General features: G+C 48.5%; 1 protein-coding gene across 1 annotated transcript in view; it reads right to left on the reverse strand.

The window, feature by feature from the left end:
• PSD3 (pleckstrin and Sec7 domain containing 3) overlaps positions 1-12356 on the reverse strand; it is a 112597-nt gene that overhangs the window by 67779 nt on the left and 32462 nt on the right. Inside the window, exons 5-6 of the mRNA XM_075137846.1 lie at positions 2113-2319; positions 1932-2012 (exon numbers count right to left, since the gene is read on the reverse strand). Of these exons, the coding sequence (XP_074993947.1) occupies positions 1932-2012; positions 2113-2319 (288 nt within the window). The remainder of the gene's footprint in view (positions 1-1931; positions 2013-2112; positions 2320-12356) is intronic.

The raw sequence follows: 12356 nt of genomic DNA on the forward strand, positions 1-12356 counted from the left end.
AGATACAACTGAATATTCGCAGGGTTTCTCTCCCCTTCCTACCTCATGCCCCCATAGGACATTTTGACAACTAGCCATCTTTCCTCCTCCTCCAGCTCAGGCTCTTTCCAGCGACACCCCCTGCCCACGCCAGGCACCACCGACCTACACCCTCTCCTCCTCTTCAGCACCTTTATCCCCGTGGAAGCTGCTTTGGAGAGGCAACTGATGAAACAACACTTGGTAAATAAACAAGGCAGGTTCCTTGCTCTCAGAGCATCATGCTGTGGCCGAGGGCCACGGGGGCGAGTTTCTGCCCACCAGGAGGACCAGGATGGACTCTGAGAGGGGCTGGAGCAGCGGTCCCACCTCCTCCCCTCCTGTGGTCCTGTGGAGGATGCAAGAGATGCACTCAGGAGATGCATGGGCCACGTGGGTCCAGGGTGTGGAAGCAGAGCAGGACGATAAAGGAAGAACCCTTCCCATGTCCCGGACTTGACACGGATGGTGATACGCACTACACAACGGCCTCCACAGCCTGGGGGTAGCGTGGGTCTGGGCTGCCGCCAAAGGCTCCAAAATGCTTAACAAACCACAGCTTGTCAGCGAGCCAGCAGCAACAGGGCGGTTACCTCTCGCTCTTTGCAAGCATGAGGCAGCACGCCTAGGCTCCCCCAGGCTTCGGGACGATGCTCTGTCCCCAGCCTCTGCTGCGCACTCAGGGCATGCAGCTGGCAGTCGCTGCAGCTACTCCTGAAACCTCAGCAAAACCCTGGCGTGTCTAAGTCCCACACGAGCCAGGGCATATTTTAGAGAAGGTCATGACTATTAATATTAACAGGAGATCTACCGGGAGCAGAGACCTCCTAAATATGTGCCACAAAGCAATTAGGTGTTGGATTTCACAATTTAAAAGACGGGTATATTTAGCATCGCGCTTCAGGGCTGCTAAAACCTGGAACAAGCAGCAGACCTCCCACTGCCCCGGCTGCTCCCGCCCTGTGCTGAGCGGGTGCTCCGGCTCGGCTCTGATCCCCTGCTGCGGGAGCAGACAGTTCACTCTTCCGCAGGTGCATTTCCATTCCGCCGCCTTCAGCAGGCAGAACTCCGGGCTTTCCTCGGGGTCTGCCACGGTCTCCTGGAGTCAGCCCCCTGGAAACGCATTTGCAAGGGGACTGGCAAGTGCCTGCGGACCTCCTGGTTTTGTATCATTAGAAAAAAACAATAACACACTTGAGTAATCTCAGCCAGATGATTTAAACTCACTTTAAATACCAGAACACCAGCAACCGTGCTAACAGGCCACTGCTACACAAACTCAGTGTTTTGCCTCCTAAGGAAAAAAATACTGAAAACAAACATTGTTGAGGCCTAATTCCAGCATAAAAAGGAAAGAAAATTGAAGGGCTGGGTTTTCAAACACCCACGCTGGCAGCTACCAAACTCTCAACAGCATTTTCCATGTGGAAGTTTTTGCTGTTCTGCACATTTTTGGGTGCTTCAGAGGGATGCGGCGAGGGGGGCTGCCGAGCCACATCAAACTCTGGCCCTGGCTTTGTGCGCTGCAGCCAGGCAGAGCAAGCTCCAAAAGGCATCAGCCAAAAAGTCTGTGTGGCTCAGCTGTGAGCAATACCTTCATTCCCCTGGCAGACTACAAGTCCCCTGTTTACCGAGGGACTGGTTATTTTTTCTCCATTTCCTCTGCATCAAGGACCATGTCTAAGCAGGTCCACCCAAAGATCCCTCTCCAGGAAATGCCACCACTTCAACAGCACTCTGGAGTACGGCAGCACGCCATGCCAAACGGAAGAGAAACGCTCCATCCCCAAAACGCATCGCATCCCTCTCTTCACCCTCTTACGCCCCCCCAGGTCAACCGCTTCAATCAGGACAACACAGCAAACAGCACTGTTACTAAAACAAGAACATAAGGTCTGCAAACGGGCATGTACCTGAGCGAGTAGTCCAGCGTCATGCCTGTGAAGTCAAAAAACTTAAGGTATTCTTCGGCCACAAGCTTGCTGAATTCGTTGCTTTAAACAAATAAATAAGTAAAGGTTATCATTCAAGAGTGAACCCCTCCAGAACCAGCAAGAAGAACAACGTGGCCAAAGGCCTTATATCAGCACATACTTTTTACCCAAATGCTTTGCCACGTCAGAGCGTTTGAATCTGTCCAGATGGTAGAGGCGCTTAGCCAGGCGCCTGGCTGCTTCCAAATTGCTGCCGCTGCCATTGCTGAGATCGTGGCCAAGGGCTCCGGGGGCATCTTTCTCCTGAAGTTCATTGCTTCCCATGGCAGCACTGGAGCCTAACACCATATTCTGCAGTTCAGCATTGCTATGAGACAGAAAGAATATGGAAAGAAGAAAAATAAGATGACACTACAGTTTCAAGAAGGATTTAATTCCTCTTAGAATAGAAGGCAATTAGTGGTAGAGAGGGAAGATTATACAATATAGCAAATTCCACTTAATTGAAGGAGCTGAGTAGAACAGGGACATTTATTTAGCAGTCATCAGAGGTTAAGAGAGTTAAACACGGAGACCCAAATATGGGCTTTCCAGCCCAGAAACACATTCTGCAATGCACTCACCTTCTGAGTGTGCTGAGTGTCCTCAACTTGTGCTCACTTCACAGAGAGCTGTTTGCTATTATCAGCCTACAACTGCACCTGACAACACTGGCTCCTCATTTGCTTCTTGCACTACTACTTTTTAACCCAATCGCTTGCTTGGCTTGAAAGGGTCCCTGTAAAAGTAGGCCATTAGCCATTTTCCACGGCAAAATGCAGCGAGCAAGACAGGGTGTTCAGTAGCTCTAAGCTGACTCGGCACAAGTCCCTTCCTCATTCTTCTCCAGTTGTCCTGGAAACAATACAACTCCCCAAATCTAAAATAACATCCGCAGAAGTCTCAGCAGCTTCCGTGCCGCCCATGAGCAGCGGGCATCCCACGGGGAGGCACCGCTAGAAAAAGCAGGACTCAAGAGCAAGGAACCCAGTTTGGGGAACAGGAGAGAGACACAAGCCACCCAGGCCAGCCTGGAGAATTGCTTGCTTTCCTCCAGCTCCCTCGTGGTGGCAATAACTTCCCTCACCGGCTGCTCAAAGTCAGGACGTTCAGCATGGCAATCCCAGGGCACTTTACATAAATCATGCGTTTATAGATTCCTCCCACCTCTACTACAGCAGGAAAGCTCCGGCTGAGCTGTGTGCCTGCTTTGCTTCTCCCCTCAAAGAAGCAAGAGCCCTCCACACCAGAAAGCGCACCCCCACATACACACCCCTGCACACAGGCAGGCTTTTAACTTTGGAAAAGCTTTTTCTGACACTGGCATGAAAATTCTTGCAAAATCTCAGCTCTGTGTGCATGTGTGTGTGTGTGACAGCATTTCTATTTAAAAAAAAAACTATACAGAAATTCTTTCCATTAAATCCTCGTTTACACAGGGCTAATGAACGATCAGCAGGGGTCATGCGCAGGGCAGATATGAGTGGAATGAGTTAACGATGATTTTAAACACAACACTTCAACATACCACAGTTTCATACACCACCGTAATCTTCGGGCTTGACAAACCACGGTTAGAACAACCGATCACTGGGCTCCAGTAACCATTACCTAGCCATTTACTCAAATGTCTGCTAGCCACTTATTAACCCTTTAAAAATGAGATCTGCCTATAACGTGAGCTTAAAATAAAAATCTTTGCTATTCTGCATGCCTCCTTCCACACAAATCATCACCTGTGCCCTACCTCTCTTCCCACGCATGGTTTAACAGGAGGAGGTGTGCGGTGCTCCTACAAGGAGACTTGCCCATTTAACCTCAGTTTCCATCCTCCTAATGCTGCTAGAACATGAAAAGCATCACACATCCACACTGTGGGTACAGCTTTTTTTATCAAGTATCTGGGGAAAACAGACATCTAACCTCTTCCTACAAGGACTGGGGATTTGATTTTGCATTTATTTCAGTGTGAATAATAAGGTGCTATAACAAAAGGGGCACAGTCTCAGTGCTCTAGTAGGGAATTAATACTGTAAATACAGTTCTGACAGCATTAACATCACTGACCACCAGCTAGGGTAGAAAACAAAAAAGCCCCTCCTGATACCGTTGTTGTGGGAAATGCATCCTCAGCCCTTTCCAAACGCACTAGCCAATGTCCGAAATGCTCTAAATTTGGTCTACTCCAAACTTGTGAAGAAAGCAAATTCCAGAATCCTCTGACACAGACCCCAAGCAACGCCTTGTCCATTCAAGTCAGGCACGACGGGTTTCAAACTCCCAGCTCTAACAATTGACAAGAGCAAAGGATAAGCAGGTGAGCTAACACATCTACGGAGCCTTCCACGTACAAACGCTGCTTCGAAAGCCATGCCAACTTGCAGAGCCTCGCTCATAAATCACAGCCCTGTTTCACCACTGCTCTTTATTAAAGGCAATATTTATAGCCCTGAAAGATGGCCAAAGCTGACAAGAAACATCTGCACCCTGCTAGGAACCAGTGCACTACGAGAGTCAATGTTACCACAAACCACCGTAAGTTTAGAAAGAAAGGAAGTGCCAGCATCTGCCACTTAGTGAAATAAACAGTACGGCAGCTCCCAGCTTCTGTTTTGCCTCTTGGAGCAGCGGCTGGGATGTGAAGGAGGAACACCCAGCGAGAAGGAGAGCATGCTCTTTCCCCTGCTCGCCAAAACTAGCCGACGGGGCTGCATAAGAAACCTGATTTAAAACTTCATCCTGACAGGGGGTCCCCGTCAAAGAATAAGGGATGCTTCCTTCAGTTACTCCGATAGTTAATTAGCTTATTACTTAATAAGTACAAGAAGGCAATCAAATCAACAATATAGATTGTCTGTAACATAAGCCTCTTGTTCAGGGAAAATGCCAGATCATTAACATTAAGGTGAGACTTCAGTTCTCATGTTTTTTAGGCGGTGAGAAGACTCAGTGCCCACGTCACTAAAGGCTTAGGAAATACAGATGCCTTGTGCATAACTACTGCAAGCTGCCTTCTGGACAGGTCATTTTAGCACCGTCCAGGGGGTGTTACTCAGGGGAAAGGTTGACATCTCTTCTCACCTCCAAGTCTCCCTGGGTGCACCATTTTCCTTCCGCGCCTCAGTTTCCCCAGCTGCTGAACATAGACAGTAATACTTGCCTCCCTCTGTAAAGTGCTTATAATGGACTCTAATCAAGGATTAGGAGTGATCAAGGCTGCAAATAGGTCTGTCTTCTGCAATCTATAGTTTATACACATAAAGAGTCCACAGCAGCATTACCAGCTAAACAGAGCCAAGAAAGGGCTTTGTGATGCAGAGCAAGACTGGACATGGATTTCTCAAGCAGCATTACTCTTTATCACATCAAAATGAGAAACCTGCACTGACAAGAGTAGGCTGAAAATGTAATAGATTATATGCCCCCTAATCCTGGATTCAAGGCCAAAAGGGACTGCAATGATACTACTGATAATTGCCCGTACAGCAAAGGTTGCTAATTTTCATCCAGAGACTCTTACATTAATCTCTGCTATCAGAAAACACAGAAGCTCCAAAAAAACAGACCTCTTTGGTCTCACAGTGCATGAGCTGTGGCCAGAAACCAGGTCCTTAGACCTTCTCATTTCTGTCCCCAGCAATGCACTCCTGACACATCCTCCCTCCTTCTGCCAAAGCATCCCCAGGTCCACAGTGAAGGCACAGAGGCTGTGACCACCACATCCAGCAGAAATTACAGCAATTTGATAACCAGCTGCTATGGTAAATTCAATACCTTCTAACAGCAGCGGCCGCCCCTCCACACTCACGGATGAAACACGGGCAGACTGTAACATCTGTAAAGCTGGTTTCCCATAACACACCGTAACAGCTAGGCAGAGTGTCAAACATTTTATACCTTTTTCTTCACTTATTCCATTATCAGCCGGGTCTATAGTGATTTAGCTCCCAATGCCAAGCTATCTCAATCGTGTCGTGCTCAGCACTTAGCACACTTGATCTGTTTAAGAATATTCTAGATTCACTTATTCCCCGCCCCACCCCCATCCTGGGTTTCACCAAAATTGAAACCCTCCGCAGCAACATATGGTTGGGGAATGGCTGCAACTTCGAGAGCAAGGCCAGTAACATAATGGTAAGGATACAGGCACCTCATTTCTCAGTTCCACTCTTCAAGTCTACTAGGCTGCAACTGGAGACCTCGGCATGAGTACCTGCAGTTTCAGGTGCCTTAAATCTTGGGATGCTCTTCATTTTTTAGCAAATCCATGGGGAAAAAATTATCTGTTTTATCCCAAGGAAGAAAAGGATGTTAGCATTTTTCTTTATGGAAGAAGAGCTCAGATCCAGCATGGAGCAACTGCCCCAGCTGCTAACAAGGAGAAGATGTTCAGAGTTGACATTGAGTGCCAGGGTGTGACAACTCAGCCCAAGTGCTGTCCTCAGCCCAGCCATGTCAGCGATCCCCGCTTGCCACTGCCTGCAGCTCTTGCCGGACGGAAACATGGTGTATGCTCTGTGACACACGGTCTCTCTCTGTGACACACGGATGCATTCCCCAAGGAACACTAATCCATCCGGCATGCACGTCCGGAGGGAGTGCGCTGGACACACCAATTTCAGGGGGAGCTTGGATGAGACAGGGCTGGGACCTTCCCAGGTCTTTTCGGAAAGAGAGGAGGAGGAAACAGGAGGAAAACCAACTTTTTCTCTCAAATAAATCTGCGCGCCTTTAACATCAGCTTTACTTCAAAGCAGGCTAAGTCAGGCATTTGCCAGCAAAGTCCATCAGAGCAAAACGCAGCAATGATTAAAAATAAGGAAGGGTGGAGAGGCGTTCTGGCGCGCTGAAGCTAGGGCCAGAACAAATGTTGTTTTCAGCAGGGGTACAGCATCTGCCAGGGAGCCATGCTGGGGCTGATAATCACCCTCTGCACACTGTGCTGCCCCTGTTGTTTTAAATGCCTTCACTCCGAGCCTTCTTCTCCTCCTGGTTCCGAAACAGAAGACACCTATCCCCTCAAACACAACCACCAACTCTGGCTGTGAAAAGCGCACTCTATTTCTAATTCAACAGCCCCTCAGCAGCGGCTCTCACCTCGCAGCGTAGCAGGGACATCAGAAAGGCACAAGCACTCGGATGCCTCTGACACCAGCCTGGACTGCGGGCGGGGGGGGAGCAGACTTCCTTCTGCGAAAAGTCCTGCCCTGAGGGAGCGAATACCTGCCCTACAACCCTTCAGAGAGATGTGGATGCTCAGCCAGCGATACCCTTCCACATTTCAGAGCCGACCAGAAACGATCAGCGGCACAGGCTGAATTTTGTTTCAAGGGAGCTGAAAAGCCGTGCTTGAACAGCCTGGCTCTGAAAGGAGTAGCCCCACCAGAGAAAGCGAAGAAATCCCGGCAGCAGTGGGACGTGATGAGTCAGTTCCTGCTACAAATGACCGACCACACAGAAGCTGGGAACGGCTCTGCTGCAGCTTTGCTGCAGCTCTGAACCAGCTTCTTCGGGGCCAGGAGACAGCGAGCACAAAACCATGTCAAGCAACGATTTACCTTGCCAGTTACCTCCTGCTCCAGAGCTCTTCCAAGATACAACTGTAGGAAGGGGAGAAAAATAATAAAAATAAAAATAATGCCCTTTCCTCGCAGATGACTCACTGTGCTATTTTACTCCGAACGGTTTAATCAGCTTTGAAGTCCTACGTATGGATTCTCTTCAAACACATGCTTTGAAGTAGATCCCTCTTTGAGGACTGACACAGCTGCACTTTGCTGCAACTCGATTCAGTGGGTGTCTCACGAGCGCAGCATCAGCCAGGACGCATGAAGGGAGGATGGTTTCTACAACCCAGAGTACCCACCGAGGATCCATTAAAAAGTACCTCAGCCTGGTCACATCACACAGAGAGGAGCAAAGCAAAAAATAAATAAACAAGCCCTGTAATCTCCTACTGGTTATCAATAAAATGCATATGCAAAGTCAATTTCAGGGGCTGAAACGCATGCTGCTGCTTAAAAATAACCTCTTGCTCCCTGCAATCATCTGCCTTCTTCTTTGGTTAAAAGAATTCCCACTGATCATAAGAAGGGAGCTACAGCTAAAGCGTTCAGAAAATGCCATTTCTGGTAGGCTTGCATTACAGCAAATGCAAACACTAACGTTACAGGATCACAGCGTTAGGACAAGAAGTCCCGCCACACACAGGGACAGGATTGCAGCCCTTCCGAAAGACAGCGTGTCCTTTATTACACACTGGCCCATTGCCACACGAAGTACAAATGTTTTGCTAAAAATACTCCAGGTTTGATTCCCTTTCAGCCTCAGGCTCCTTACATCGCCGTGGCGGGGGTTAGCAATTGCAAAGGGACTCTCACCACATTAATGCCCCCATGTCTAGAAAGTGAAAACCTGGCCCTCACCACAGAGGGTGTCCAAGGGCTCCCTCCGCAATGGATATTTCTGACAGATGCGTTGACATGTAGACCTATCTCTTGGATACATCAGGATAGTCCCACGCTCAGGATCTGGCCCACCTGCCCCCAGACATGAGCAAAAACCAGACCTAAAGAATGCACCGCACACCCATAACCTTGCTCAGAAAACACTCAGCCCCTGAGTGTTTCGGGAGCCCTCAGGCTCTCTCCCCTGAGCCCAGCCGCCCCCAGCGTGCTGCGGGTGCCAAGAGCCGTCCCCACACTCAGCGCCAGCGTGACTTTTCCCCACGAGGCTTCTGCAGGGTCCTCCAGGACAGGAGCAAAACTGGGAAGCCAGTGGAGTACTTTCCCCACCGCTCGGGCTCAGTTTAACTGTTTGGAGACTGGCCCAGGGAGTGTGTATTAACGGGGCGGCTGGTCCAGCTGCTCCTCCCTGGCAGGGAGCAAACCAGATGCATAGAAATACGGGTGTTTACGCCTTTTGGTTAAGGCTCCCCTGCATCCATGCGGATGGAGCGTTTCAGCGCTGGCAGTAGTATTGCACAGGAGCTTTACGTTGCAACCATGCAGCCAAATGAACTGCCTGTCCTCAAAAAGGATAGTTAATAATAATAAAAGACAGACTTCCGCAATAAAGGAAGAACAACCACCAACCAACCCACAGCTCACCCAGCTGTGCTAGCAAGGAGTCTGCACGCTACGTGCCCTGTTCTTCTCCACTGGTGCTCTCGCATCCCATCCGAAGTTATACATGCCCCTACGCCGCCCTGCCAGCCGCGAGGCTCTGCCTCTCTCTATCCCAACAGACGGACGGAGGAGGAAGACGGTTAACCAGCAATAACGTGGAGGGGGGTTTGACTGGCAGCCAGCTGTGGCTAATGGATGAGACGGCAGGCTGCACTTCGGGACAGACTCGGAGCTGGCAGAGACGCCTCGGTTTCAGTGAATGAAGGCTTCCTGACCTAAATGGCTTTGACTTTAATGGAGATATGCCAATAGATGCCAGCTTAGAAGCTGAGCTGCTGACAGCTTTATACTGAGGCGCTTTGTGCAGCAAACTGATCAGCTGCTCCACTTTTTCTCTCTTTTTTTTTTTTGTCGTTTTCTTTTCTGTCTCTGTCAGCTCCTGGATTTTTGTTTTGTTTGTTTTATTTTCAGAGGAGGCTGGGAACTGAAGAGGCGAAAAGTCAGCAGCCCTTTTTTCCCTAAAACAACAGTTTATTTAGGAACTAGAAGCAGTTTTACAAACTCTCACTAAACTGGTGTTGCAAGCACCTCGTTAGCCAGAGCAAAGGCAAACTCACGCGCTGTATTTCCAGAGCCTTAATAAAGTGATGCCACCTTCTGCAGGGAACACCAAGGTCATCAGTGTGGCTTAACATTTTTGAAGTTACTAGGCTGTGTGATAAAGGGGCAAATCTTCAGCTGCCAAAATGCCACCGGTTTCAGAAATTTACCCCTGCGGATTGTGCCACTTCATCTTCACCTGGATTTAACATATCAGTGCCAGCATATTGTGCTTACTATTGGCTCAACAACTGACAGATGCAGTAGCCCATGTGCAGGCAAATGGGCTCCAGCAACGTGTTTGCTTGCTCACCAGATGCATTTGATGCATTTGCTCTTCTAGGACAACAACCAGTGGCATTCGTCTTTCCTTATCCTGGGCATACACATGGCAGAAAATATGAAGTACCACCTTCTGACAGCCCTAGCTCTCCTAGGTCCCAGAGTTTGCCATGAACCGAGGCATGTCAAAAGGCCAAAAAACGTCCGCTTAGGAACACAGGGATCTCGGCAGATTTCACACTAAAGAAAAAAATTCAACCAGGTTGCAAGGTGAGTCTTCAAAGGGGAAAAAAGTTCTATCAGACTGCTGTTGGACAGACTAATAAAATCAATAAATAAAGGTGACGTGTTAGATATGTAAGTACTGAGTCTCATATCTACATTGAAAATCAAATACAAGCTACCTTGGACAAAAATACCAGAGTATTGGTATGAAAACCAGAAGTATAACTAGCATGCAGGATACTGATAAACTGGGAGGAGACCTGGAGAATCCTGGAGAAAGGATCAAAACTGGGTTTATCTGTCAAAAAAGTTTATTGTCTCAAAGAAGGAATAAGCAGAATGCCAACTAAAAAACTGCGGGAAATGACCCATACGCAGAAGAAAGAAAACAACTATGGGAACTACTAGGAGATGCCCAAACTATTAAGAGTAATCCAGCATCCATTGGGAACTGCAGTCTATGTTCCTGTGCATTTATTCTGAGAACCAGCACATTGCTTTAGGGAGTTTGTTTTCTTCCCCCTTTGAATTACAAAAGAATACATATGTGACTAAATTTGTGTTTGCACCCCTACAAAAAAAAAAAATAAAAAAGGACTTGCAGAATTTGCTGAGCACCAGCAATACTTTGAAGATGATGGCAGGTGGCAAATATTTAGCATTTTTAAGGATTAGGAGCTGCAACACAAATCTTTTTCTTTTCTCTCCGGATTTAGAAAAATATTGGGCAATGTCCTACCAACAGAGACCACACCTTCCAAGACAATTCAGGAAAAGAAATGCCAGAAGTTTTTTGGTTTTTTTAATTTCTTGTTCTGACTGTAGCATACAAGGGAAGAGGGAATAGGAAGTCTGCTATAAAGAATGCAGAAAAAAGAGAGATTAAAAGAAATTCTGTCTTTAAAGTCTGAAAGTAGAAAAGAAAGATGGGGATCATCACCGAGAGAATTTCATACTTTTAGACACACTGATTTTCTGTCGTTCACTGTATACTTAGCAAAGATAACTCACTTTTCCCTCAGGTACATCCTACTGCTTTGGAAATACACCCCCCTCCTCCCACTCTGATTTGGTGTAAATGATTACACCTAGTTCAGGCGATGCAAACTCAGGCTCGACGTCTGGGTAGCACCTTGCAAACAGTCTTCCTTATTGCCTCTGCAAGTAAGACTAAACTCCCATATACCAAGACTGAGTCTTGCTCCGTCTCAACACAAGCCACTGGCACAAGAAGGGAGGAGTGCAGTACCCGGAGCGCAGGCGCGACGGCAGGGACTGCACGCCTCTGCAGGGATAACACGGGGCCAAGGGGACCAAACACAGCCCAAATGCAGTATCTTCATTGCCGCTGCAAAGCCTCATTACACTGGCAACCTGCGGCTCAGCACATTTCACGGGGACCCCACGGTTGCCCTGATAGACAGCGAGGCTGTCCCTCAGCTCTGAAACCTCACCCACTCCCCCCTTCCCCAGCCCAGTTCTCCCACCCCCACCTGGGGAAACTTAAGGCTACTTCAGCTGCAGAAATTTGTTTTTCCCCCTGAGGGATGATCATTACATATCTAGGAAAGAGATTAAACCCCCTCAAAAGACACCAAGACCTTCCCAAAGGAAGGCGAGCTGCACGCCCTTCTCCCCAAACATCCCTCCTCCACTGGCCAGACACAAAGGGCCCCTAAACTGTGCTAGGAAAGGACTGCTTGCAAAAGCAAGCCAACCTGTCCTGCAGGAAAACCCAGGGGCCATCTGACGTCCCCCTGCCCTAAGGAAGCGTGGCAGATGGCTGTCAGAGCAGGCACGTCACAGAGCTCTCGCCAGGACTTACTGCGTTTAACCACGGCCAGCAGCTGACAGGGAGGACAGCAGGGACGAAACATCCGGACACCCAGGAGCCCTAGAAACTTGCAGCCCGCTAGCCTCTAATCATTTTTTTTTTTCCTCCTTTTTTTTTCAATTCTGAAAGCATGTGACTGGCCTTCACATACCAGAGCTGACCCCTCCCAGAGCCAGCGATTTCCTAAGAGCGGAGAAGGATGTTACCCTCCCGCTTATTCATTACAAGACTAGGTTTCCTTGCCGTTACGCGTTAAAACCTCACGCCATCTAGGGTCCGCGTGTCAGTTATGCTCAG

Source organism: Calonectris borealis, chromosome Z, assembly GCF_964195595.1.
Source record: "Calonectris borealis chromosome Z, bCalBor7.hap1.2, whole genome shotgun sequence".
NCBI lineage: Eukaryota > Metazoa > Chordata > Aves > Procellariiformes > Procellariidae > Calonectris > Calonectris borealis.